General features: G+C 53.4%; 2 protein-coding genes across 17 annotated transcripts in view; one reads left to right on the top strand and one right to left on the bottom strand.

Moving 5' to 3' along the window:
• The window catches only part of ZFP3 (ZFP3 zinc finger protein), a 98,797-nt gene that overhangs the window by 10,432 nt on the left and 60,773 nt on the right, over positions 1 to 27,592 (top strand). For 12 of the 16 annotated variants that reach the window (XR_005834712.1, XR_005834714.1, XR_005834713.1 and 9 more), the window contains exon 2: positions 2,799 to 2,891. The gene's annotated coding sequence lies outside the window, so the exon portion shown is untranslated. Of the gene's footprint in view, positions 1 to 2,798; positions 2,892 to 17,214; positions 17,808 to 25,626; positions 25,817 to 26,665; positions 27,512 to 27,592 lie in introns of those variants that run through there. The other 4 variants (XR_005834709.1, XR_005834720.1, XR_005834719.1 and 1 more) reach the window with 3 other exon arrangements.
• On the bottom strand, positions 9,097 to 13,219 carry ZNF594 (zinc finger protein 594). The gene has a single exon (XM_008687931.1). It carries the CDS (start codon positions 13,209 to 13,211, stop codon positions 11,271 to 11,273), a length of 1,941 nt encoding a protein of 646 aa, XP_008686153.1. The 5' UTR covers positions 13,212 to 13,219; the 3' UTR covers positions 9,097 to 11,270.

Below are 27,592 nucleotides of genomic sequence, written 5' to 3'. Positions count from 1 at the left end.
GGGGGAGGGCGGCAGGCAGCGCGGACGGGCTCCAGCAGGCTGGCGCTACTCCTTACACCTGGCCCCAGACGGCTCTCACTGTGAGACGGCGGACATGAACTCTGTGAACTCCAGGGCCCAGCAGCCCCGCAGTTCTGAACTGTGTAAATCTGACGGGACACGTCCTCAGTGGTCTGTTGTGTCAGCTCTGTGACACGATTACCAAACCCTAGTGTTTCCTGCGTTTTGGCCGTGCCAGGCACAGTGCCAGGCGCTTTCCATGTGTGTTTTCACAGCATCTCTGACGTGGGTCCCTTGTAAGTGGCTGGAGTGGGGTACCACGTACGTACCATAAAATCCACCTGTCTTCCGTGTTCGTTGAATGATTTTTTTTTTAAAGATTATTTATTTATTTATTTGACAGAGAGAGACAGCGAGAGAGGGAACACAAGCTGGGGGAGTGGGAGAGGAAGAAGCAGGCTCTCAGTGGAGGAGCCCGATGTGGGGCTCCATCCCACAACGCCGGGATCACACCCTGAGCCGAAGGCAGATGCCTAACAACTGCGCTACCCAGGTGCCCCCGTTGAATGATTTTTAATTCACAGAGTTGTGCACCCATCAGCCAATGGGGTGGCTGCAGGTGCTCCTGCCCCGATGTCGAAGACCGGGGGGTCGGGGGCGTTAGGTGACTTTTCCGTGCTCCCGAGCCCCGTGCTGTGCCGCGGACAGGGAGACTTGAGGCTGCTGTGTGTGAAAGCCTGTGCACATTGATGTTTTTACCACATGGATTTGAATATCACAGATTTAAATCACGTCCTTGGAAACATAACCACTCACAGCCAAAACCCAGGGTTTACTCTGAACCTCCGTGTGCTCCCCCAGGTTCAGACCCTTCGCTTGAGAAAAGCGCCGTATGAGTGAACAGCAGGCCACACGGCCCCCCATCCAACGTCCCTCCTCTGGTCTGGTGGTCAGGCCCCGAGTGGGAGGGATTCTCCAACTTCCCTCTATCCTTACGGGGATGCCAGGCGCAGTATGCTCTCTTACTGCTCAAGTTCCAGCCAGAAAATGCTCCCCGGCTGTGTCTGTCACGGGAAACCTGGATGGCACCCGTCCCTCCACCTCTTGGTCCTGTGTTCATGTGTTTGATGCCTACGCTCACCCCTGGCCAGCCCCGACAGAGAGCTCGGCCCCTGTTTAAGCTCACCCCCGAGAGTCCACTCCCACAGATGCGTCCGTGGGCTGGGCCGGGTGGAGAAGGGCGCTCACGTTGCACATCCTCAGAGGTCCCTTGTCAGCCAAGCCACCGCTGGTTTTTCCCTCCCTCCCCAGCCTACATCCTCAGCAACACCCAGCCCCTCCCGCCGGCCCCTCCCCGGCTGTGGCCCCAGCTCCATCAGCAGCCCAGTCCCTGGGCCCTGAGAAGGCAGCACAGTGACCCAGTTCGTGGTACTAGAGCATATTCGTAAGGGGGGAGGTCTCGGTGTTTCCCAGGAGGAATTCTGGTGAACGAGTCTCTCCATCGTGACCCACACACTGCGCACAGCCCGTAACCTCGCTCCCTGTCCTCGTCCACCTCGCACCCACTTAACGCAGGGAGACTCGGACCTTCCGCTTCTGTCGGCCGCCCCTCCCCTCCCCTCCGTGGACTTGGGAGTCAAAATCTACCCGTACCTGTGGGTGACAGTCACGGTTCGTGCATGTAGGGGTCCATCGAGGAATAGAAACACGAGTTTTCTTAGGTTTAGAGCGATGAAGACCAGGCCTCACAATCTCAGAGACCTCCCTCAGTGCCCAGAAACCGTCCTGGAGAACTTCTGCCGTTCTGTACGCTCCCCTCCTCGCCGTTTTCACTGGTGTCCCGGCTCGTTGGTAGGTAGAGTGTGTCCCGACAAGTCTACTCACTTGACACCTTCCCGACGTGTATTGTCGCCGGGTACATGGTTCGTGGGACCTCCTAGGCCAGTGTCACCCCCGTCCCGTGAGGGGCACCCTCCCCCCGGGGCACAGCCGTCCCCTCTGTCCTCCGCCCCCGCTTGCTCACTGAGATCCGTTACCGTTCACAGCCGGGCCCGTGTTTCCAATTTTGTTCATCTGTATCATATACGACATAGGTAGACACCGGTTTCTTTTGATTAACAAGGTAATATTCTGGATCATTTTTTAAAAAATCCCCTTCCTGCTAAGGTTTCGGGGCTAGTGTTTGTAGTTGTTACTGCCGTCTGAGAGTCATTGTGCCTTCTCCTAGGTAACTCCTGATCTCAGGCAGGTCCCTACCCTGGTGAGGTCAGGGGTCTTTGAGACTCAGGCAGGCTGTGCCACCAAGAATGTGCACGTGTCCTCAGGGAACTCATGTGCCACCTGAAACCCATCCTCGGACCCCCCTGGAGTCCTTCACCTCGCTCCTGGAAATGACCCTCCTCGGGGTGCCCCTGAGAGTGGAGGGAGCCGGGGCCTCTGGTGATGACCCCAGGGGGGAGACCCAGGAGAGCTGGGGGGTGCACAGTCACCCAGCACTTCCTGAGCACCTGCGACCATGTTAGCACCTGTGTGCTGACCCTGGAGGACCCCGGGGGCCTCCGGGATGGACGGGGCCAGTCTAAGCGCTAGGGGACTGGTGGGGACTTGAGCAAGCCAAAGGTGCCCAGAGCTCTGAGATTGGAGGAGGGCTGGGGTGGCCGGTGGGCAGGTGACGCCCCTGCACAAACCCCAGACTGGGCTCGGTCCCTTCCTGGCCCCTCCCGCGCTCTCGTGTCCAGCCTCCTCTGCGGCGGGACAGAACGCTCACGTGTCGTCCTTGTTTGTAACACACTTTGCAGGCAGTGTGGACTGGACTGGACCCTGGGAACCAGCATGTCTCCAAAAAGCCACCCTTCTGTGCCTGGCCGCCACCTCGCCTCTCGGACCGCAAGGTAGGAGCCCCACCGAGCAAGGCCCCGGCCCGCGGGGTTCCTGGACCTCTGGGGGCGCCGTGTTGTTGGGGAGCAGTGGGGTTGGGGTGCCGGGCGCGCAGCCGACTCACGTCCAGAGGCTCAGGTGTCTGTGTTCCGCATCGCGGGGTGGGCGTCATTCCGCCGTTGCACAGGTGCTCCCGACTGCCGTCCAGGCCCCTTCGGACAGTGATCCAGTAATGAACTGTTAGATCCCGTCTTATCTGCGGTGGGAACGGATAGACTCAGGTGGGGAAGGCAGGGCTGGCTCGAGGAAGAAGGCGCTGTGGTCCAGGCTGCGGGGCGGGGAAGGCCGGCATGGAGGAGGGCGGGCCCGCATGGGGATTGACCATCCGAGGCCTTCTGCACAGAAGGAGGTGGCTTATGCATCCGAGTGGGTCGGGTCTGGGCCGGCTCGTGGGCACATGACCCCGGAGATCACCAGGAAGGGGGCAGGGAGCGTCTACACCCTTGACCTGCTGGTGTTGTGGGGCGCTCTGTAAACCGGACTTGGGGGCACAGGAGGGGGCTTTAGGCGAGGAGGCGTATGACCCACAGCCCACTCCACTGACTCCCGCGTCGGGGAGCCCCCGGGCTGCGTGGGTGCGAGGAAGACCTTGGCGGTCTTGAGCATGAAGGTGCTGCATGTGGGCAGCGGTCACGCCGGGCAGCAGCCCGGGACACTTGGCACCGGACAGGCCCCTTGAATGTCCGTGTGGGGGAACCTCTGGTCTCGCACCTTCCGCGTCACGGATCCGCCATGCACAGCCACCCGGGGCTGGACACTCCCGTTCTGACCTAGAGCCCTTCCTCCCTCCTCTTCCTCCCCGGGGTCCGTGGGCCCACACACCGTCTGTGTCAGCTCCTGTGTCGTGCTCCTTGAGGACGGGCCGACGCTTGCAGAAGGGAGCGGAGAAGAGAGCACACCACGTCAGCCCGGGGCTGGAGTGAAGAGCCGAGCGGTTCCCATAAACTAGAGGCCACGAGGGTGAGCTGGACACGTCCGCCCCCAGGAGCTGAAGGGAGCATCCTGATGCCTTTGCTGCCCTTCACCTCTCTATGCAGATCCTTGATCCCCCAAAGCAGGCCGGTGGCGTGAGCGTTCTGTGTCACCCGTGGCATCCGTTTATGTGACGGGGGACAGGGAAGAGGTTGCCACGCAAACTGGAGGCTTTCCGGGGCTGCGGCAGCTGATCCATGACACCGTTAACGCAAGTACGAGTGGCCCCAGGTGCCCAGACCCCTGTCGCACTCAGCACCGGGAGAAAGAGAAAGAACAGGTCAGATCAGATCTCACCTGTGCCGTCCTCAGAGTCTCTCTTTCATCGTAGCCTTTGCGGCTTGATGTCTCTCCTTCCTGTTTTTACCCGTTATTTCCGTCTTCACGGACACGCCGTTCCTCCACGAGAGCTGGTCTCCGACGTGTCTGCGGGGACGCTGTGCTTTCGTCGGTGCAGCTTCCTCGTCGTCACGGGCCTGTGCTGTCCTCGCTGTATCCACCTGCTCGGGGTGACCCTCAAAACCAGCTCTGAAACGGCCGGTTCTGAACGAGAATGTGCCGCAAGACGAAGCACGTCCGTCCTCTGGACGCGGGCGTGGACTCCCACCCCTGAGACAAAGCGCGTCCGTCCTCTGGACGTGGGCATGGACTCCCACCCCTGCTCCTTCCCTCTTGTTCTCACCACGAGGGCTCAGGCGCTCCGGGAATGCAGGTGAGTCAAGGGAAGAGGAGCCGTTGGTCCTCAGAGTGGACTGACAGCCGGGGCGGCCAGTCCGTGCAGACCCGCAGTGTGCCCGTGGCCTCTTGAGAATTCAGCGTGGTCTGCGTTATCTCGGTCACTCCTTCCGCGTCCATGTCCTGGTCCAGAAAGCGGGGACAGTGTCTGCAGATGCGGGGTATATAACCGTGCATCCGAGAGCCCGTCGCCTGGTATGTGGTAGGCGCCCCATAAATGCAGTTCCGTTTTCTCCTTTGCCCACTCTCCTCCTCTTCTGACTTACCGCACGTCCGGGGTGCTTTCTCCCCAGCTCTGGAGCTCGAGGAGCGCAGACCGCACCTTTGCTTCTGCACCGATCCTCGTTGGCTGTGTTATCTTCAAGCGCATTATTCCTTCTGCGTTAGAGCGGCTGCGTGCCCTTGCGAGCGGACCTGGGGTCTCACAACCATTGGCACACTGTGGCTCTGTCCAGTCTCCCCAGCGGGTTTCCAGGGAAGCGGCCAAAGGCCATGTGTTCCGAGGTCTGTCATGGAAGGTTCTTCCCTTACAATCCCATGGTGAAGGTGCTTGGTCTGCAGACTTCCCGAAAAGCCAGCACTTCCTTCTACTTACAGACTTTAGTCCTCGTTTCTAAAATGAAATCCCACGTCGCGGCCGGTTTCAGCCAGTCTGATTTTGGTAGCGTGTTGGTGTATTTTCCTTCATGCGTCTTTGACCCGCCCTGTTTCCTTAAAGTATTTTTCTGTTTTCCTTTTTTTCCCCTGGGACTTTAACCGCACATATATTCAGGGCATTGGCGTTGCCCCACGGCTCACAGATGTGCTGTTCATTTTTTTTTTTTTTTAGGTATTTTGGTAGTTTCTATCCCCATTTTCCATCTCAGACATTGTAATTTTAATTTTAATTCTAGAATTCAGCTTATGTCTTTTTTAAAAAGATTTTTTTTTATTTGAGAGAACGAGCACAAGCAGGGGGAGGGACAGAGGGAGAGGAAGAAGCAGGCTCCCCGCTGAACAGGGAGCCCGATATGTGGCTCGATCCCGGTACCCTGGGATCATGACCCCGGCCGAAGGCAGACGCTTAACGACTGAGCCACCCAGGCACCGCTAAAGATTTTGTTTTTAAGTAATCTCTGTACCCAGCGTGGGGCTTGAACCCATGACCCCGAGGTCAAGAGTTGCCTGCTCCCCCGACTGAGCCAGCCAGGTGCTCCAGGTTATGTCTTTCTGTGTCTCTCTCTACACGCTTTTGTTTTCCTTTCCCTTCTGGGGCATGCCTATGGAGCATAATAGCTGTGTTTAGTGTCCCGTTTAATAGCGATCATCGCCCTTTCTGCATCTGTTTCTATTGATAATTTCTCTATCGTTACAGGTCATGCTTTCCTGTTTCTTTGTCTGCCTTGAATTTTTGACTGCGTCCCAGACATTGTAAATTTTATGTTGTTGGTGTTGGGTGTTTTTTTTTTTTTTTTCTAATTCCTTTAAGTATTTTTGAGCTTTGTACTGGGATGCAAGTTACTTGGAAACAGTGATTCTCTCGAGGCTCGATTTCCCACTTGGTTGGGTGGGACCGAGCAGCCTCGAGGCCCGGGGCTCCTGTGGCCAATCCCTGCAGTGAGACCCTTCTGCGGCTCTGCGGGACGCGTGCCCACGGCAAGGGTCTCCGCTCCAGCCGTTCCCCGACCTGTGTGAGCTCCAGGAATGCGGCCCATGCCTCCCACGGGCTCCGTCCCTGGCTCCAGCACGCATGTGCAAGGACCGGGGGCAGCTGGCTCCCTCCTCTGCGACCCTCAGCTCCGTCCCTTCAGCCGGGCGATCCTGGGACTTCCCTCACCTGTCCCTCTTGTCTCAGGGCTCCGTGCCCGGCATCCCTGTCGTCCACTGTTCTGTCTGGCTTCTTGGTTGGGTGAGGGGGGGATGGTAATTCCAGTCCCTGTGACTCCCTCACAGCCGGAAACAGAAGTCCTGTCTGTACAGAGACGTGTTCGTCTGTTCTGTGTGGCTCTTGTTTATGCTGATTTTGTGGGTGACGGAGCTGTTTTCACGTTGGAAAGAAAGGCCATCATTTCTCATTGTTCTGTTCTGTAGTTGGGACAGGATGAATTTAATTCCGCGTCGCTCGCCGGCAGCGGGGGCAGGCGGGTCTCTGGGACCGAGTACCCCCTGTGTGCGGATCAGTGCTGCCCAGAATGAGGAGTCTGCCCTCCCTGCCCCACACCTCATGTCAGAAATGCAAAGAGCCCCACTTCCTCCTCCTCCTTCTTGCAGTTTTGTTGTGCAAACAAGGAGCCGTGTGAGCACAGGGATGGAAGTCACACTTAGGTTCAGATCTTCGCGTTGCCACTGATACATCACGTGACTGCGGGCAGACTGCCAAAACTCAGTCTCTTTCTTCATCCGTAATGTAGAAATATAAAGCCAATTTCTTTCTTTCTTTTTTTTTTTTAAGATTTATTTACTGAAAGAGCAAGCTTGCAGTGCCGGGAGGGCAGAGGGAGAGGGAGAGAATCCCAAGCAGACTCCACACTAAACACAGAGCCCGACGAGGGGCTCAATCTCACGAGCCTGACATACGACCTCAGCCAAAATCAAGGGTCAGACTCTTCACCGACTGAGCCTCCCAGGCGTCCCTAGAAGGCCTGTTTCTTAAGGATAGAAGTGACCGTGGAAAACTGCTTCACAAATTTGCAGGTGCCCCAAGCCAGGCCTCCCTTCTCCCCTTCTGCCCTGTCCTGTCCTTGCAGTCTGTCCCTGTCCTCCTCCCCAGGCCACTAGTGCAGTGTGGGCCTCCCCACTCCCCTTGCCAACATCTCTTTACTCTCATTTGATTCCTGGTTTTCTTAGGTTGCAGTCCCTGGGAAACACACCTTGAGATGGTGTGTGTGTATGACGCCTGCTGGGGGGGTGCCCTGGGGAATGTTCCGGGTGAGACAACAGGGGCCGCCGGACGGGCAGGGGAAGAGCTGCCCCAGAAGCCCCCGTCAGCCCAGAGGACGTGTGGGGAGACCTCTGGAACATGCCTCCCATGGAAGCACGGTGGCCAGGCCCGTGAACGCACCTCCCTTTCCTCCCCACCGGTCCGCAAGGATTCGGAGCGGGGCCTTCTGCCAGCCTGGGGAAGGCAGGAGGCGTGCCCCCTGCACTGATGGAGTGTCTCTCTCTCCCCTGCTTCCACGTGAACGGGATACCAAGGACCTGGCACGTAAGAGGTGTTGATAAAATGTTTTCCCTTCTCTGCTTAACGTACTCCCCGGGTAATCTTTAGATTCTGGGATAGTAGACACGCTGAAGCTGCCGCTCCCGTTTGGCATTATCGTGTCACTGATGTGCGCTGACATTTAGTCCTCACCCTCTCCTGCCACCTGACGAGGTGCGTGATGGTGGGTGACCCCTGTAACCCTGGGGGAGGCACTGTTTCCCCCTTTTCCCAGAGGAGAAGGCTGGGACTGCGACAGCTTGAATGTCTTATCCAGGCTGTGCTGTGTCCCCCCATCCTAACTCCTGCTCCCTTAGCACGTGCCTGCATTTGGGGAGCGGGTCTTTAAAGAGCCACTTACGTTAAAATGAGGTCACGAGGGGCGCCCATTACTGCCGTGGACTCGCAGGTGTCAGAAACACTCACCAGCGGCGCCTCTGCGTCTGAAGCTGGGGCCACTTCAGAGCAGCAAGGGAGAGACGCACAGGGCAGGGACTGAGCCGGTCCCCGCCCAGGGAAAGGTGGCAGGCAGATGGCTGTCGCCCATAGGAAGAAAGGCCACGAGTGTGGGGAATGGGGTAAAGGCTCCATTCGTGACGCACACCTTCTAGTCCACCTTCTGGAGAGAAGCCCTGTGAGAGTGGTGACTTTGGGAAAACGTCCAAGCAGAGCTCCACCCTCATTCAGCATCATGGGACCGTGCGCGCCTGGAAGAACAGGACAGCCTTTCTAGGTGCTCGACAGGTGTTTCTGGCATAACCTTTACGTCCGCATTCACAGCTGGAACGTTCCCATACTGTAACGAAAACTTCCTGCTTTCAGAAGCCTCACACACTGCATGGAATTCAGGTTCTGTCGGAGATGGAGTGAAAAGCTTAGTTTTGAGGACGAGGTCTTCGTGCAATAGTTAATATTACAAAAACCCGATTATATATTTGCCCACAAAAGGGATAAAAAGGCTCCTGAAAACGTTCTTTGCTTTGGGTTGGAATTTTAATCCCCACGTCCGGTCGTGTCTTGCTAATCAGAAGCATCATCGCTGGGTATACATCCATTCGAATAGCCAAAAATAAATAAATAAATAGATAAATAAAAAGAATGAATTATTCTTTAACAAAGGCAGCTTGGGAAGCAAAATCTCTTTTTTTTTTTTTTAAAGATTTTATTTATTAATTCAACAGAGATAGAGACAGCCAGTGAGAGAGGGAACACAGCAGGGGGAGTGGGAGAGGAAGAAGCAGGCTCATAGTGGAGGAGCCTGATGTGGGGCTCGATCCCGTAATGCCAGGATCACGCCCTGAGCCGAAGGCAGACGCTTAACCGCTGTGCCACCCAGGCGCCCCAAGGGAAGCAAAATCTCTTAAAACACAGGGCACGAGGGTGCAAAGAAGAGGGCCTTGATGTTTACGAGGTTGGAAACCACTGCAGTAAATTACCTTGAAGGCTCCTCAGATTCCTCCTTATTGTCCTAAACGTCGTCCTCGCGGTACAGCACTGTAGGGGCAGATAGAGGACCCTCCCAATTCCTTTTATAAAAACACAATGCTAAACTTCCAGTTAGCCGAGGTTCTGATTAGCTAGAACCGGGGATAACTATGAAAATGTAAGCATCTTTAATTTTTCACTCAAGCGTATCCCCGATGAGAGCTATGGTGAATTCCTTTTGCTTCCCAAATATACTCAAAGATATTCTCATATAAAGAGATTACTAGTTTACATGAGATCACTAAGGCCTCAACCCTTTGAGGCAGGGGATGGGGTGGGGGTCGGCAGGCTTCTGGAACCCTAGGACCAAACATCGACCACAAGCAGCCAGCTGTCAGGGACGCTGTGGACATCCCGCTGCTGTTCGGGACGCCCCTCGGGGGAAGCCACAGCCCGCAGCGCTTTGACCTTTAACCGGTCATACTCCTTACACCAGCCACAAAACCCCACTGCATCTTACAGATCTTATATTCTGCTTGTAAAAACTTCATCTTCTGCGTAAAAAGGCTGAAAGCCCCCGATACTCTGCTGTGTGCCAACAGTAAATTTCAGCGTCCTCATTTAAACCCCACAGTCACCCCTGACGTGAATGATGTTACCACCATTTCGTTAAGGGGGAAGATAAGGACCAGAGAGGGCTCACAATTTCCTCCAGGTCCTGAAGCCAGCGCATCATGCCGAGACTCAGACCCACGTCTGAGTGCTTCTGCCTCCCGGGCTCCCTCCGCTGTGCCACACAGCCCCTCCTGAAACCCTTCACCGCGCTGAGGTGCTCGCTTAAATGACCCCAGGCGACCGGGGTTCCAAAGGTGCATGGCCAGAGCTGCTCAACCACGGCACTATTGACATTTGGGGCTAGGTAACTCTTCGTTTGTGCGGGCATTTTTATCCTAAGCTATCGATGCCCATCGTTTCTTCCCAGCTGTGACCAGCACAGCGTTTCCAGATGTTGCCAAAAGTCCTCAAGGGGCAAAGCCACCCCAGCTGAGAACCCCGGGTCCCCTCTGTGCATCTCGCAAGCTGCTCTCACTGCGGAAAGACCCGAAGTGGAGATTCTCCTGTCTTACACCGTCCCGTTCAGTCCCTCTCTCATCTGATGGCTCGTGTGTTAGCTGACCATCTGTAGGTACATGCCAGCGCAGGGAGGGTCTGTGGAGGGGCTGCGACCGCCCAGGTGTGCTGAGCCTAATGCTAATGGACTGTGACTGTCCAGATGGGCGGAGCCTAATTACCAGAACCGTGAGCTGCACGGTTCTGCTTGGCCTCTCCAATTCTCAAACCAGCTGTGTCCCCTTGCAAAGCCGGGGGTCGAGACAAAACCACTGCCCTTACAGTCACCTGACCTTTCGCAGCAGACTTCCTCCCAGCTCAGGCAGCTCCCACGCTGTGCGCTGGCGCGCTCTGATTCTGCCCTGACACCTGCTATTCTATCTCCTGGGGCTACCAGAGGATACCCTGCTTCCTCTGCGGGACACCCCCCTCTGGCCCTTGTGTCCTGGCCTCCAGCTGTCCTCCTGCCATTGTGGCTTCCTCCCAATGAGTGGATCATCACACACGTGTAAGGACGAGAAGAGGGGAATACGCATAAAGCACATTCCTAACCGGAAGGATGTGTCCCAGAGAGAGACCGAACCACCCTCAAGTCCCTAAAGCAGATTCACATCTGTCACTGGACCCGGGGTCGGGGCTGAAATGGCTTCTTCCACGAAGAATTGAGTTCTGGGGCTGCTGCCAAGGTGACTGCTAATGACTTCAATGACGGTAGACATTCCCTGAAGCATTCTCCAGTAATTACAGCCCGGGGACCACATCCGGTGTCAGGTCGGAGTCAGAACAATGGCCTCTACGTCCGCGCTCTGCCGCCTGGTTACACTCCCATGTCTTTCTGCCTCCAGACGCTTTCCAAAGATAAACATCCTCATAGTGCGATAAGAACGGCCTCCCTCAGGCCGCCCTGGCTCCCTTAGGGCCCCATCACCTCCGAGTCCTGTCTGCAGGCTCTGTCGCCGCCCCCCAGTGGCTCCCCGGGGTGCAGCCTCTGGTGTTTAAGGAAGGCTGTGCGCCCCCCTAAGGCCTTCCCACAGGCGCTGCATTCAAAGGGCCTCTCTCCAGTGTGGACCCTCTGGCGACTGAGAAGGTGGGAGTTCTGACTGAAGGCCTTCCCACATTCGGGGCAGTCGTAGGGTTTCTCTCCCATACACACACGGTGGTGTTTAATGAGGTCTGAGCTGCCCCTGACGGACTTCCCGCACTTAGCGCAGGGGTAAGGCTTCTCCCCCCTGTGGATTCTACGATGCCTTGTGAGGTCTGAGCTCTGCTGGAAGGATTTCCCACACTCTGCACACTCATGGGGCTTCTCTCCTGTGCAAGTCACCAGAGGTCCCACGAGGTCTGAGCTGCCCGGGAAGGTTCTAGCATGCTGGTCGCACCCGCCAGCTCTCTGTTCCCCGTGAGTTCCCTGCTCATCCCCAGGCACCTGGGCCTGGCTCAGTGTCCTCCCACGTCCCTGGGGTTTCTCTGCAGTGTGAAGCCTCTGGTGTTTGAGGAAGGCCGTGCGCCAGAGGAAGGCCTTCCCGCAGGCCCCGCACTCATAGGGCTTCTCCCCGCTGTACACTCTCTGGTGCTGGACGAGGAGCGAGCGCTGCCGGAAGGCTTTCCCACACTCGCCGCACGGATAAGGCTTCTCCCCGGTATGGATTTTCTGATGCGTGAGCAGGTGCGACCTCTGGCTGAAGGCCTTCCCGCAGGCCCCGCACTCGTAGGGCTTCTCGCCCGTGTGGATTATCCAGTGCCGGATCAGGTCTGAGCTTCCCCGGAAGGTTTTCCCACACTCCGTACACTCATAGGGCTTCTCCTTCCTGTCGGTTCTCTGCTGTCCCAGCTGGCCCGCGTCGGAAGGGCAGGCCTGCTGGCACCCGGCGTCCCGGCCTGCGTGCAGCCTCTGGTGCTTGAGCAGAGCCGTGCGCCCGCTGAAGGCCTTCCCACACCCACCACACACGTAGGGCCTCTCCCCGCTGTGCAGCCGCTGGTGCTCGGTGAGGTGTGCGCGCTGCCTGAAGGCCTTGGCACACTCGCGGCACTTGAAGGGCTTCTCCCCGGTGTGGGTCCTCTGATGCGTGACAAGGTGCGAGCTCTGGCTGAAGCTCTGGCCGCATTTGTGGCACACGTACGGCTTCTCTCCAGTGTGGACTCTGCGGTGAGTGACCAGGTCCGAGCTCTGGTTGAAGGCCTTGCCGCATTCGTGGCACGTGAACGGCTTCCCGCCACTGTGGGACCTCTGGTGCAGGAGCAGGTTGGAGGTCCCGCGGAAGGCCCTGCCACACTCCTGACATTCGTAGGGGTTCTCGCCTCTGTGCGTCCGCCGGTGCCTGGCCAGGTTGGAGCTCTGGTTGAAGTCTTTGCCACACTCGCGACACGTGTAAGGTTTCTTCCCGGTGTGAATTCTCTGATGAATAATGAGATTTGAACTCTGGTTGAAGTCCTTCCCACATTCGTCACACATGTAGGGTTTCTTCCCCGTGTGAATTCTCTGGTGGAAGATCAGGTTTGAGCTCCGGTTGAATGTTTCTGCACATTCCTTACATTGATAGGTTTTCTTCATATTACTGGTTTTCTGGCATTGGGTGACTTCTGCCTTCTGCTGGAAGCTCTTGCCACAGACCTCATGTTTGTGGGATCGTTCTCCTGCAGAAATTGTTCTTTCTCTCCCATTACATCCGTGGCCTCTCTCTCCTGCAATGGCTTTCTCGGCAATGAGATTCAGTTCCCTGGTACCTCTCCCCTGGCACCTCAGTGACCTGTCCGCAGGGTCACCAATTTCAACCAACCCACGGTCCTGGAGGATCGGTCTCTGGCCTCCTTCGGATCCAACCCTTGCTGAATCTTTGTCTCCGGGAATGTCCATCTTTGACTTCTGGCCCGTTCTGGTGTTCCTGGTCTCCGGACCTGAAATGGTAAGTAGACCATGATAGCATTCCTAAAATACAAACATCACCTCTTCCCCACACTGAGAAGTCTAAGAGGGAGGAACAGAGAGCTGAGAAGAGGACTGTGTCCCGGCTGGGGCTGAGAGTCGCACCTTTTTAGAGACTGGCCAGCACCGGAACGACCCTGCTCGTGCTCACTCTCTAATAAATAGACACAATTTTTAAAAGCAAAACCGAATGAGGTGGCGCACCAGCACCGGGAAGAGAACGCCCTTCCTTTTCCTTTCCCTATGGCCTTGCACTGTCCCTCCGCCGTTCATGGACAAAATCAAAACCTCGTGCCAGCTGGTGAGGGAGAAACGGTGCAGATCCAGTAACACAAGCAGGACGGAGGAGGGCGCAGGAGGAGGTGAGAGCCAGTCCTTCCAGGACACCAGGGCGGGGGCCACGGGGCAAACCCAGAACTGTGCACCCCCCCCCATGAGGCAGGACTCCCTTCGGCACAGACTGGAAGCACCTGGCCACAGGCGTCAGAGCCGCTGGGAACCCTTGATCTTCTGATCCCACGGATCCTTTAAAGACTCTCCTTTTTTGTTTCACCCCAAACCCAGAGAGCTGAGAGTGTGCGGACACCCCGCCCCCAGTGGGACCATCTCTGCCTCCCAGCGTCTCCTCCCCACAGAGCTTCCTCGGAGCGCAGGCCTGGCGCCCAGCATCCTCCCTGACTCGCTCACGGCCACACCCCACAGCCTCCTGAATTCCCGAAAAAGCAGCTCCCGCTCAGGAACCACCCCTGAGAGAGTGGCAGACGCTCTGTACCTTCCCTCCTCTCCTTAGAGCTCAGCTACGTCACACGTCACCCTGGCTCTCAGCAGCCAGTCCTGTCCTTGCTCTAGAAAGGGGTGAGACCCCGGGCTGAAACCCCGCGCTACCCTGTCTGAGGGACTCCTCACCTTCACTGTATTTCTTCTCTCCCGCTTCCCGGGGCTGATCTGCCCTCTGAGCCCTGCTGTGGGACACGGCACCACACTAGGTGAGAAATAATGAGGAATGCAGGATGACACCGAGGACAGAGTCCCTCTCCTTGGGGAGCCCGTGCTGGGCTGGGGGCTCAGGAAGGGTATGCATGGGGTGTCCTGGGACCCCGCGGGAAGAGCACATCCTTGAGGGGGGATGAGCAAGGAAACTTCCGGAAGGACAGAGCTTCTAAGCTGAGGCTTCAGAGACCACATGAGATAACCAGACTTTCCATGAGGCTCCCACACGTGCATGGGCGGGAGTGAGAGGAGCCACGGACGTCCATGCACGCACCATGCAACGGAGCCCGGGGTGCGGGATGGCAGAAGGCAGAGCTGGGAAGTGCTGGTCAACTTGTGGAAGACCAAGAGGTTTGGGCTTTGTCCTGAAGGCCACGGGGAGCTTCTGAAGGGTTAACGCAGGAGAATGGCATAAGCAGATTTACGGTTTTAGAAGACTGTTCTGATCATTTTCTGGAGGATGGAGGGTCAAGGCTGCGAGTGGGGACATCAGGCAGACAGCCACAGCAGTGACCTGCCTTGGAGCCAGTGAAGGCCCTAGTGAGCTTGGGACGGAGGGCACGGGGGGACAGAGTCCAAACGTCAGAGAAGCAAGACCTGGTGCTGTCCTAGATGGAGGGGCTGAGCGGACAGGGCAGGCATTAAGGATGGCATCCACGTGTCCAACCTGGGCAACCGCCTGAACTGGGTAGCTGGAGGCAAAGACGGGGCGGGGGGGGGCAGTGGCGGAAGTAATTTCAGACGTGTTGGAGATGCCTGTGGGGCATCCAGGAGAAACGTCTGCGGAGCTGACGGGTCAGCAGGTCAGGAGCCCAGGAGGAACATCGGGAATGCAGACAAAGGCCTCAGAATCATCAGCACACAAGTAGCATCCAAAGCAGAAAAGTGTCACTAACTATGGCTTGGAGTCCTGAGCAGAGCACAGGGTGCGGGAGCGAGCAGAACCAAGTTAGAACCCCGGCGTCTTAACCTCAGCCATCCTCCCCTGGGATGTCCAACAGAAGGAACGGCACTGATCCCACAGTATCGTCATGCCGACGAAGCATTCTGAGCTACTGGGGTTAAGACTTCAATGTATTGAAGGAACACAACTGGGGTTGGAGGGGGAGACACAATTCGACACGTAACAATAGCCCTACTCTACGATTCACCTGTATTCCCAGTATCTCCAGTATCCCCGCTGACTTCCCACACACTGTGCTTCTCCCCATGCTGTCCCGTTGCCCCTGACTCCTGCTCATGATACCACTCCAGCTCTCTTTCATCTACACCAGGAATCCAGAACTCAAACGGCCACAGGAGGCCAGGCACTTCATCAGGACGAGTGAAGGAAGCTAGGTGATGATATATGACAAAATGAGACTTTGCTTCCACCGCAGGGAGCCAGTGGAGATTAGTGAGGACTGGGGCCCTGGAAATTGGATGCTGAGTCTGAAGGTGGAGCTCAATTCCTGCTCAGTGCACCGTGCAGACATGGGAGGCCCCGCGTCGACACGTCTGAGCTTTCAAGACATGCTAAAGCCTAGGTCTTGTGTCAGTAGATGTGAAAGACATTTCCGCATTTTAAAATGTTGGCCTTGGATTAAAATAAAACCCAATGGCGCTAGCGGGAAAACGTTGTCTACAGTCCTACCTGGCCCCGGGGGTCATCATTGTTCAGCCCCCTGACCTACGGAAATACCTCCCACGGTTGCAGGCCCGCCTGTTAGCACCTTCTAACCATTCCAATCCTTTTAAAGTCCTATTCCCGTGCATGTGTTCCAAAGATAGGGCCCCTACCTAGAGAGGGACCCGGAGACTTACACACTCACGCACACACGTGAAACTAGTAGATGCTTATGACTAAGCACTAGCTCAACGAGCTAAAGGAGATGAAAAGCTTAGAGATGCAGGTGGTAACTCTGGAAGGCTTCCCAGAGAAAACGGCTTTTGAAGCTACTCATAAAAGGATGTGCAGACCTTTACAAAGAAGACACTCGCCTAAACCCCGCCCCCCTCCTTTGAACCCCAAGGGCAGGAACATTTCAGATCAAGTATGACAGCACGTCTGGCCCGGACAGCTCATTCCTGTGGTGCAGTCTGGTCCCCCCTCGGGGCCTCGATCATCCCTGGAGCCCAGAAACCAGGTCTCGCGCAGCGCAGGGCAGGGAGCAGAAGCAGCCTACGGTGGGGCTGGGCCTGGGGGATCGGCAGCTCGCGGCCCCCCAGGAGGGAACTAGAACCCACCCGGGCAGGGGAAGGCGGCGGAGGGTCGTGGAGGCGCGCGCCGGGAGCCAGGAGGGGGCCCAGCCCCGCCGTCCCCGAGGCTCAAGCCTCTCCCCGCTGGCCGGCCTCAAGGGGTCTGCTCTGCGCCCCGCTTCCCCGGGGGGTGTCCGGGCGCCGGGACCCCCGGCTCTGCGCACGCAGCGGGTCTCACCTCCGGGCCACCCCAGCCTCCCGCTCGGCCACTGCCCCCTCCACGGCGACCATCGCGCAGCCCCGGCTCCGCCCGCATCAGGCGCGCTCCGGGAGCCGGCGGTCCCCTCCGCCCCGGCCGCCAACTCCCGCTGCGCCCGCCTCCCGCCCGCTGGGGGGTCTCCTCTACGCAGACTCGGGCAGTTCCCGCGGTGCCCGCCTCCCGCGCTCTCGGGGGTCTCCTCTGCGCAGACTCGGGCGACCCCGCTGAGCCCGCCTCCCGCCTCCTCGGGAGTCGCCTCTGCGCAGACTCGGGCGGCCCTGCGGCGCCCGCTCGGGGGTCTCCTCTGCGCAGACTCGGGCAGCTCCCGCGGCGCCCGCTGGGTCTCGCGCGAGTCGACTCCGGGAGGCTCCGGACCGTGCAGGGTGCACCTGCCGGTTGTCCGGAGTCCTAGACCCGCCGGCGGCCGCGCTGCGGACCGTGGGGCCGGGTGGGCGAGACCTCAGCGAACAGTTTTACATTTTACATTTTTGTTCCATTTTTTTTTAGTCTTCCCGCCCCCCGCTTCGCGAAAGCCTTTGTGGACTCATTCGTGGATGCCTTGTATTTGCAATTTCTATTTGCAATGCCCTGTCCAGGGCTTGGTGACGGACGGGTACACAAGGACAGCTAGCGGAATGTTTAAAAGGGCGAGTTCCAAAGTAAGAAGGCCACTCAGACGGAATCACTCTCCTACCACTTAGGGGCTGTGTGACTTTGGCAAGTTAGTTAACCTGAGTCCCACTTGATGTCGCCCCTTTTCCTCGCTAACTGTAAATGCTGTCTTTACCATTGACTAAGCGTACACATGTATTGGGTTATGCATTTGGGGCTTGCTTCTGTCCACTTATCTATATCTTCTTTGAGAATAAACTTCTTGTGAGCTTTTAAACGTGTTTTAGAGTCTGGTAGGGCTGGTCCTCTCTCCATTTACTCTTTCTTCTCAGAAAAATTGTGACCATGAATATATTCTTGTAGTTCTTATATTACTCTTAAATGAACAAAATAGAGGGTTTTTTGTTTGTTTGTTTAGATTTTGAGAGAGAGCACGCACAGAGGAGGAGGGAGAAGCAGACTCCCCACTGAGCAGGGAGCCCGGTGCGGGACTCCATCCCAGGACCCTGGGATCATGACCTGAGCCAAAGGCAGACACTTAACTGGCTTAACTGCCCAGGAGTCCCAAACAAAGGGGTTTTGTTTGATATTTTTGGTGTTTGTTCTAAGAACCAAGATCTGCAGGTGGAGTCTTTTGGGTTTTCCACATAAAGTGTCATGTCATCTGCGAAGAGAGAGAGTTTGGCTTCTTCTTTGCCAATTTGGATGGCTTTTATTTCTTTTTGTTGTCTGATTGCTGAGGCTAGGACTTCTAGCACTATGTTGAACAATAGTGGTGAGAGTGGGCATCCCTGTCCTGTTCCTGACCTTAAGGGGAACGCTCTCAGCTTTTCCCCACTGAGAATGATACTCGCTGTGGGCTTTTCATAGATGGTTTTTATGATATTGAGGAATGTTCCCTCTATCCCTATACTCTGAAGACTCCACCCCCAAATTACTAGAACTCATACAGCAAGTCAGCAATGTGGCAGAATACAAAATCAATGCACAGAAATCAGTTGCTTTCCTATACCCTAATAATGTAACTATAGAAAGAGAAGTAAGGAATCAGTTCCACTTATAATAGCAACAAAAACCGTAAGATCCCTAGGAATAAACCTAACCAAAGAGGTAAAGGATCTATACTCTGGAAACTACAGATCACTTATGAAAGAAATTGAGGAAGACACAAAAAGATGGAAAAACATTCCATGCTCATGGATTGGAAGAATAAACATTGTTAAAATGTCTATCCTGCCCAGAGCAATTTACACTTTCAATGCAATCCCTATCAAAATACCACTGACAATTTTCAAGGAGCTGGAACAAACAATCCTAAAATTTGTATGGAACCAGAAAAGATTCTGAATCACCAAGGAAATGATGGGGAAAAAGAAAGAAAGAAAGAAAGAAAGAAAGAAAGAAAGAAAGAAAGGAAGGAAGGAAGGAAGGAAGGAAGGAAGGAAGGAAGGAAGAAAGAAAGAAAGAAAGAAAGAAAGAAAGAAAGAAAGAAAGAAGGAAAGAAGAAAGAAAAACAAAGCTGGGGCATCACATTGCCTGACTTCAAGCTATATTACAAAGCTGTCGTCATCAAGACAGCATGGTACTGGCACAAAAACAGACATATAGACCAATGGAACAGAATAGGGACTCCAGAAATGGACCCTCAACTCTATGGTCAACTAATCTTCGACAAATCAGGAAAAAATATCCAGTGGAAAAAAGACAGTCTCTTCAATAACAAAAAAAAAATGTTAGACTAACAAGTGAATTCAGTAAATTCGAAGGGTACAAAATCAATACACAAAAATCTGTTGAGTTTTTATATATTAATAATAAACTATCAGTAAGAGAAACTAGGTTGATGTGAGACAGAAATCCATCAAAATCCTAGAGGAGAACATAGGCAGTAACCTCTTCGACATCGGCCCCAGCAACTTCTTTCAAGACACGTCTCCAAAGGCAAGGGAAACAAAAGCAAAAATGAACTTGTGGGACTTCATCAAGATAAAAAGCTTTTGCACAACAAAGGAAACAGTCAACAAAGCTAAGAGGCAACCCACAGAATGGGAGAAGATATTTGCAAATAACATTGCAGGTAAAGGACTGGTATCCAGGATCTATAAAGAACCTCTCAAACTCAACGCTCAAAAAACAAATAACCCAGTCAAAAAAATGGGCAGAAGACAGGAACAGACACTTCTCCAAAGAAGACATACAAATGGCTAACAGACACGTGAAAAATACTCAACATCACTCGGCACCAGGGAAATTCAAATCAAAAACCACATTGAGATACCACCTTACGCCAGTTAGAATGGCTAAAATTGACAAGGCAAGAAACAACAAATGTTGGAGAGGATGTGGAGAAAGGGGAACCCTGTTACACTGTTGGTGGGAATGCAAGTTGGTACAGCCACTTCGGAAAACAGTGTGGAGGTCTCTCAAAAAGTTAAAAATAGGGGCGCCTGGGTGGCACAGCGGTTAAGCGTCTGCCTTTGGCTCAGGGCGTGATCCCGGCATTATGGGATCGAGCCCCACATCAGGCTCCTCCGCTATGAGCCTGCTTCTTCCTCTCCCACTCCCCCTGCTTGTGTTCCCTCTCTCACTGGCTGTCTCTATCTCTGTCAAATATATAAATAAAATCTTAAAAAAAAAAAAGTTAAAAATAGAGCTACCCTATGACCCAGCAATTGCACTACTGGGTATTTACCCCAAAGATACAGACGTAGTGAAGAGAAGGGCCATATGCACCCCAATGTTCATAGCAGCATTGTCCACAAGAGCCAAACTGTGGAAGGAGCCGAGATGCCCTTCAACAGACGAATGGATAAAGAAGATGTGGTCCTGGGGGCGCCTGGGTGGCATAGCGGTTAAGCGTCTGCCTTCGGCTCAGGGCGTGATCCCAGCGTTGTGGGATTGAGCCGCACATCAGGCTCCTCCGCTATGAGCCTGCTTCTTCCTCTCCCACTCCCCCTGCTTGTGTTCCCTCTCTCGCTGGCTGTCTCTATCTCTGTCGAATAAAAAAAAAAAAAAAGATGTGGTCCATATATACCATGGACTATTACTCAGCCATCAGAAAGAACGATTACCCAACATTTGCAGCAATATGGACGGGACTGGAGGAGATTATGCTAAGTGAAATAAGTCAAGCAGAGAAAGACAATTATCATGTGGTTTCACTCATTTATGGAACATAAGAAATAGTGCAGAGGACATTAGGGGAAGGGGGGGGGGAAATCAGAGAGGGAGCCAAACCATGAGTGACTCTAGACTCCAGGAAACAAACTGAGGGTTTCAGAGGGGAAGGGGGTGAGGGGAGGGGGTAACTGGGTGATGGGCGGTAATGGGTACTGGGTGTTATATGCAACCAATGAATCACTGAACACTACATCAAAAACTAATGATGTACTATACAGTGGCTAACTGAACATAAAAAGACAAATAAAAAGAACCAAGATCTGCTTAAGGCAGAAAATGAAAATGGATGGTGGAGGGAAGGACAGGAGCTACATTTCTGTTGAGACATAATCCTGTGAGGAGTGGTTTACTCTAGTGTCTTAGTCTCTCTTCTGCCCCCACCCCTCCCCCACCTCCTTCCATGAAGAACTATTCTTTCTGATCTCTTCTGGGCTTAGCATGCTTCCCCTGTCAGCAGCGTGGGTCATCACGTGATTCATTTTGCCACAGATATCTGCAGAGTGCCCACTCTGCCAGGCACTGGGGATGTGGTGAATGTGGAGCCAAACCCAAGGCCCTCTCGTGGAACTTAGAGTCACGTGGACGAGATTCACTTCCACGAATACCTATAAAGCGAGAGCTGTCCTGGGAGCTGCGGACAGTGCACAGTGCCCCGAGACTTCATAAGAGAAGATCTGACCTACGCGGGACGGACTGTGAAGTCTCCCTGGAATCGGGCTTTCTCCAAGAGCCAGACACATGGAGGACAACGAAGTAACAAGCCCATCTCTTTTTTTTTTTTTTCAAAGATTTTATTTATTTATTTGACAGAGACAGCCAGCGAGAGAGGGAACACAAGCAGGGGGAGTGGGAGAGGAAGAAGCAGGCTCCCAGCGGAGGAGCCTGATGTGGGGCTCGATCCCATAATGCCGGGATCACGCCCTGAGCCGAAGGTAGACGCTTAACCTCTGTGCCATCCAGGTGCCCCGGCAAGTCCATCTCTAACTCGACACGACTCGGCTCCTGGAACAGGAGCGTGTAGAGGCTGATTTCAGGCCAACAGTCTTGAGCAATGCGACGCAGAAAGGCCCCCAGAGACCCCCTGGTTGGACACAGGCCCGTTGGGGGACCCACCCGAATGTAGCCGCAGGCCCTAACTGACCAATGGGCTACTTACAACCAGGCACAGTTACCAAAGAGGAGAGAATTCCATACGGCCCCATACCTGCTCCCTTCCCCCCTTAAACCAGCCCCCACCCACCGGCTCCTCGAGGACAGTCTCCCCTCTGCTGTCCTGCACCTGCCCCCTTGCAGTGTATTCGGTCAACTTCTATCACCTTTGTTCTGCCTCAGGTGAATTCATTCACTGCTCGCACTACAGGCTTCCACCCGATCCTTGCCCTACCGTTGGGGGCCCCATCCAATCGAGAGATACCCCATTTAGGCACTGTATTTGGTGGTGTGTCCAGGGACTTTGTGGCTCCTGTGCATTTGGGGGAACCCCACACGCGGAGCTTTTGCCTGTCCGGGACTCTCCCTGGAGTCTCCGGGAATCTCTTGGGACTTGCGCTCTGAGGACCGACTCTAGGCCTCCTTGGGGAACTGATGGCCCCCGGCCTTGATGACTCCTCAGTGAGGCTCCGAAGCCCCAGGGGGAACGGGCCGGACCGCCCTTGCCTTTTCCCTTCGGAGGGACCCTTCCCTCCCTCTCCTTGCTCTTCTCGGCCGTTCGGGAGTCTAACCCTAGTGCCCCTCAGAGGACTGAAGGCCTCGGCCGGCGCGGCTCCCCAGTGCGCTTGGACTGGCCATGGCCGAGAGCATGAAGGGCCCCTTCCCTCCGCTTTCCGACTCCCACCAGACGTGTGCTCCTAGAGACCAGCGCCATTGGCTCCAGCTGCCATCCTGGTCTGTGGGCCAACCATTCCCACGTGGCTGAGTGGTGAGTCCTCCCTCTTTCCCACCCGGTGGGGCCAAACCGGGCTCCAGCCCTTGCTGCTGCTGGGGGGACACCCCCATGGGAAGTGCCATGCCATTAGCTGCTGCTCTCTTCTTGGTGGGACCCCCAGCGTGGTGGGACACCCCAAAAGAGTCAGTCGCTCTGTATTTGCATGACCCCTCTGGGTGATGGGACGCCCCAAGAGTCTGTCTCCTCGGATAGGTCTGGTCCTTTTTCAGGTCAGTGGGATGCCCTGACTGAAATCACGACCATGAATCCGAGCTCCATTCCATATGGCGGGTGCTCCACTGGGAATTGGCAGCCAGTCTTTCCCTTAGGGAACCCTGTCCCTTCCGACTCACTCTTGGGCAGTGTCCTTCAAAGCTGGAACAAATCTGACCCCCAAGGCCTGAGGGAAAACATGTCCTCTTTTTGTGTTTCCTGGCCTCCTGCAAGCTCCCAGATCAGGACATACGGCCCTCCCTCCCTCGGTGCTGTCCTCCAGCGCTATTCTCCAGCTGGACCTTTGCTGGAACGCCTCACCGTGGTCTGCTGTCCCACAGGTGTCTTGCTTGGTGTCATGGCCCTAAATCAGGACCTGGACATAGGAGCCCCTTGCAGAATGTGTGCAACTGTCAACCAGGCTAAATAACCCCTTCCCGACATATTGGATGCTGGCTGCATCACTCTTCCTCCTCCTTGTAGATGTGGGGGCTTCTCCCTCCTTCATTTCCAAGTCAATGGCTATGATCCTTGGAGCCACTGTGGTTAGTCTACCTCGGGCCCGAGGCTTTAAGGAATATTCCCAAGCAGCTGCTGAAACTCCTTTTGTTTTGGGAAGTTCCCCATCTATTCTGGCCCAACATGGACTGCCTATTCCCTCTTGTTGGCGGGAAAACATGGCGTCTGCTCCTCTGTTCGATCTGAAGAGGCTTAAGACCAGGCGTCCACTTTCTCTGCCCTCTGGCGGGACCTTGCCTCCTCAGCCTCCCTCTCCACCTGTCTCTGCACCACCTGGGGTGCGGCCTGCGTAGGTGACTCCTAGGCCATCCTCCGTGCCTCCAGCGCCATTGGCTGCTTTCTCCCCCCCGCCCTAGTCAAGGGTGAAGAGCGTACCCCTGTATTTGCACCGCCCACTTCAGACTGAAAACTGACAATGGGGAACAAATTGATTGACTTTTAAGCAAACCAGGTGCAACTTAATTTGGTATTTAAGCTAATTTAAGTTTGTTTAATTAAGACCTGTCTTTAGAGTTACCAGCATTAAGTATAAAACTTTTTATCCTACCAAGGTTTACTGAAGGTCAAATAAGCTCGTGATCTCTGTTGCAATTGGTCAGCAGGAAGATGACTTAAAATGATGGTTGATTTGGTCAGTCTCAAAGTTCTCACGGGTCATTGTTAAGATAGCTTTCAAGGTCTTTGGTAACCTGAAACTTGAAAGTTTGTTTGAATTTGTTGGGACCTCTAGGTCTTTTCCAAACAGGATGGAGTGCTAACGCATTACTGATCGTAGCTTTCTGTTTTTGGTCTCTTATCGCAGAGAAACAGGGTATTTGAGTGTTGGAAAACATGCTTTGTGCTTACTTGATTCATAAATTTGCCGTCTAACGAATACTGCTGTAACGATTCACAATTGGTTACTACTTAGTTTCCACTGGAGACTAAGGTTTCTAAGAGTTAAAATTCTGTGGAATGTGGTTAAGGCTGATGGGAATAAGGGAATAAGCAGCTTGGTAGGTAAAAGAGTAGGAGATACGTAAGAAAGATGTAAAAAATGGGAATGTATTTTTGTTGAAGGCAAAAGAGGTAATTTTGTCCTAAGTGAGACTGGTTGCTTGGAAAGAAATGGCTTGGGACAAAATCTGAACACCAAAGAAAGTCGTAGAAGGGTTGCGAAGGGGAACCTTTGGAAAGGAATTTTATGTGCGGTCTGGATGGACTAAGATAGAAATGAATGGATTTTGAAAGTACACTGGTATAAGATTAAAATGTTGCTTTCTCTCTGTTAGAAAGACCCAAGTTTTCTTGGATTGTTGGTTTGCTCTTGAGAAGGACAAAGTCGTTTTCTCTTTTCTTTGCCCAGAAAACCAAAGTTTCTATGTTTCATCTTTATTGGGTCTTTGTTGAGCTGTAATCCTATTTAGGGCACTTGTGCTTTAAAACTTTCCAAGGTTCTGGGGCGCCTGGGTGGCACAGCGGTTAAGCATCTGCCTTCGGCTCAGGGCGTGATCCCGGCGTTATGGGATCGAGCCCCACATCAGGCTCCTCCGCTATGAGCCTGCTTCTTCCTCTCCCACTCCCCCTGCTTGTGTTCCTTCTCTCTCTGGCTGTCTCTATCTCTGTCAAATAAATAAATAAAATCTTTAAGAAAAAAAAAAACTTTCCAAGGTTTTAACAAATTTCCCCGAGATCTGAATTGTAAATGAAGTCTCTTTGACTAATCAGGCGTGTTTATTGGTGTGTTGGGTTCTGGTATAAGGTCATCACTTGATAACCGGATTATTGAAGTGCTCTGTGTCACAGAAATAACTGAATTTGCTTATTGATTGAATTACAATCTTGTCACTCGCAGAATGTGTTTCATCCTCAAGGAGATTCATGAAAAGGACTTTTTTGACAAAAAAGTTTTTGTTATCTTTAAAATCATAACATTAGGGGTGCCTGGGTGGTGCAGTTGGGTAAGCGTCTGACTCTTGGTTTCAGCCCAGATGGTGATCTCGGGGTCATGGGATCGAGTCCCACATCAGGCTCTGTACGCAGCACGGAGTCAGCTTAAGATACTCTTTACTTCTGCCCCTCTGCACTCTCTCTCTTAAATACATACATACATACATACATACATTTAAAAAGTCATAACATTAACATAGGTAAGAATTTCCAGAACTAACTAAAAGGTTGCATTCAAACGGAATTAGAATTAGTAACATGGGACTAAATACATGGAGGAAGATGATTATACTTTTGTGACTTTTGCTTGAAATGTTGCTGGTTCTCTAATGTTCTTCCAGATTAGGAAAACTTTTCCTTAAGATAGCTAGCTATGACTCACAGAAACGTGATAAAGTACTCGTTTGTGAACAAATCCAAGCATTTAACTTTTCTCTCTACCTAAACCCTCTGAAATTCAAAAGGTCTCAGTAAGTGTTCTTTCTTCCATGACAATCATAGTCATTTGCCTTAGTTCAGTAAGAATCTTCTCCTTGTAACAGGACACCGCTGGAAACATTGGTTATCTTACCAAGGCTTTGACTGGAATGTCATATTTGAGAGACATACAGACTCAGATATGCCCAGACAGCTTTAAGGAACGAAGGTTGACTTTATGGAACCTGGAGCCATAAAGCCCCTTGGAAATGTCGGCCTGATACCTGCCTACTGAGTTCCCAGCAGCCTCACCAGGTGAGTCAAGAATGTCACTTCCTGGCAGGTGAAGGAACCTCAGGATATTGGGGGGACCTCATAAGGAGGAATTCACCGAAATCTGCTGGTATCACAGAGAAGTCTGTTGGCAGGTACTTGGCTTGGCTTCTGGCCTGGAGAGGCTACTAGAAGTTCAACCTAGAGATTCCTTATGGAAAGTTCCAGCAAAGCAGATTTCAAAAGATCCGTATGGCCAACCACTGTTCTTGCTGAACTTATGTAAATATTTAGGCCAAGTTTATTAAAATTGGGCTTGTTTTTTGAGCAAATTAGTCTCAATTTGGCTATTTCTGAAAATAATTGTGATTTTAGAGAGAAAAATTATGTTTCAATAACGCACCTTTGCAGATGTTAAATTCTAGTTCGGGTTGTCTTTGGATGTTAGCTTGACAACTTGAGGCGAACTTCAGAGAACTTGCCACAGGAGCTCCTGTAAAGCCCATCTTCATGCCCGCTATTCTGTGGGGATAACAGGACCCCATGGGCATATGATTACGTGAACAGCTGGAAAATGGGATGGATTCTCCAACAATTGTACAAGTCAGCTAGCACCTGGACCAATTCTGTGTGGCCGGGATGAGAAAACCATTCCTTACGAGCCAGAGCGCACCGCACTCTATGGTGTTCACTGTGGACTTGGGGAAATAAGGGATGACCCCACTGTCTTCATGACGGCGTTGGCTGATGCACCTGGGGATGACTTTCTCTCCCCCAGAAAAGCCTTCTCTCACTTGCCAGTGGTTCCTCGTAATTAGGATATTGTTAAGGCTGAACATCAGACAAAGAGGGCTTCTTGATGGCTTTATCCCTTTGCCGTATGTGTCCTAGGAGCCACCTCTGTTGATGTCAAACTGCAAATAGAGGTTTGCACCGAGCATACAAGAGCCGCCTTTAACAAAACCCATCTCCGAGTCAGCCACAAATTCAAAAGCTGGCCCTCCAAAACCGAATGGCCCTTGATATCCTGCCTGCAGCTCAAGGAGGAACCTATGCTGTATAAAACAGTGTCATGTACGTAAACCAGATTACCAGGAAAACGTGACGGGGTTTCTAATTAGCATGAATATTCACACTGGCACTGTAAACCTATCCCTCTCTTCCCTGTAATGATGGTTAAGCTCCTGGAGTGGAAGAAGATTTCGTCAGCTATCAAAGGACTCTTAGTTGGTCTTCTTTTTCTTTTTGGTCTTCGGATCCTTCAGTATGCCATATCCCTCGGGCACAGTGTCTCCACCATTGCTGACCACCCAAACCAGGACAGTCCCAAACCTGACCCCTCGTTCTCAGGTAACATACATCCAAAATGTACATCTGGGGATTGGTATACCTCAAGACTCTTTGCAGGACAGAAAGCCGTTTGAACCTGTCTGGACCAGACCCTGTTAAGTTCTCTGGACCACTCCAACAGTGGTAAAACTTCACGGCTTATCCCCATGGATCCGTCTTTCCAGAATCAAGACCCCTCTGGCCCTAGATGAGGAGCCCTGCACCAAGTACGGCTGCTAGCCAGTTGCAGATCTGCACCTGTTAATCAGATGAGACTCGGGGGATGCAAACCCGGAGGCCTGGAGGACCATGAATCCAGCCCATTGCCACTCCCTACTCTCTCGCATTTGATCATTCTATATTAGAAAAACTCCCTATTTTCTTCCCAAAACTCTCATGACTTCTTCCCAAGTCCAAGACTTGTTCTTGACCTTTTCCTTCAGGGTGACCTCTCCAAATTAACTTGGTCACAAATCCTAACTTACCAGG

The sequence above is a fragment of the Ursus maritimus genome, unplaced genomic scaffold (assembly GCF_017311325.1).
Source record: "Ursus maritimus isolate PB19 unplaced genomic scaffold, ASM1731132v1 scaffold_14, whole genome shotgun sequence".
Lineage (NCBI taxonomy): Eukaryota > Metazoa > Chordata > Mammalia > Carnivora > Ursidae > Ursus > Ursus maritimus.
Note: the sequence above shows the minus strand (reverse complement) of the source record. Positions and strands in the feature narration are given on the sequence as shown.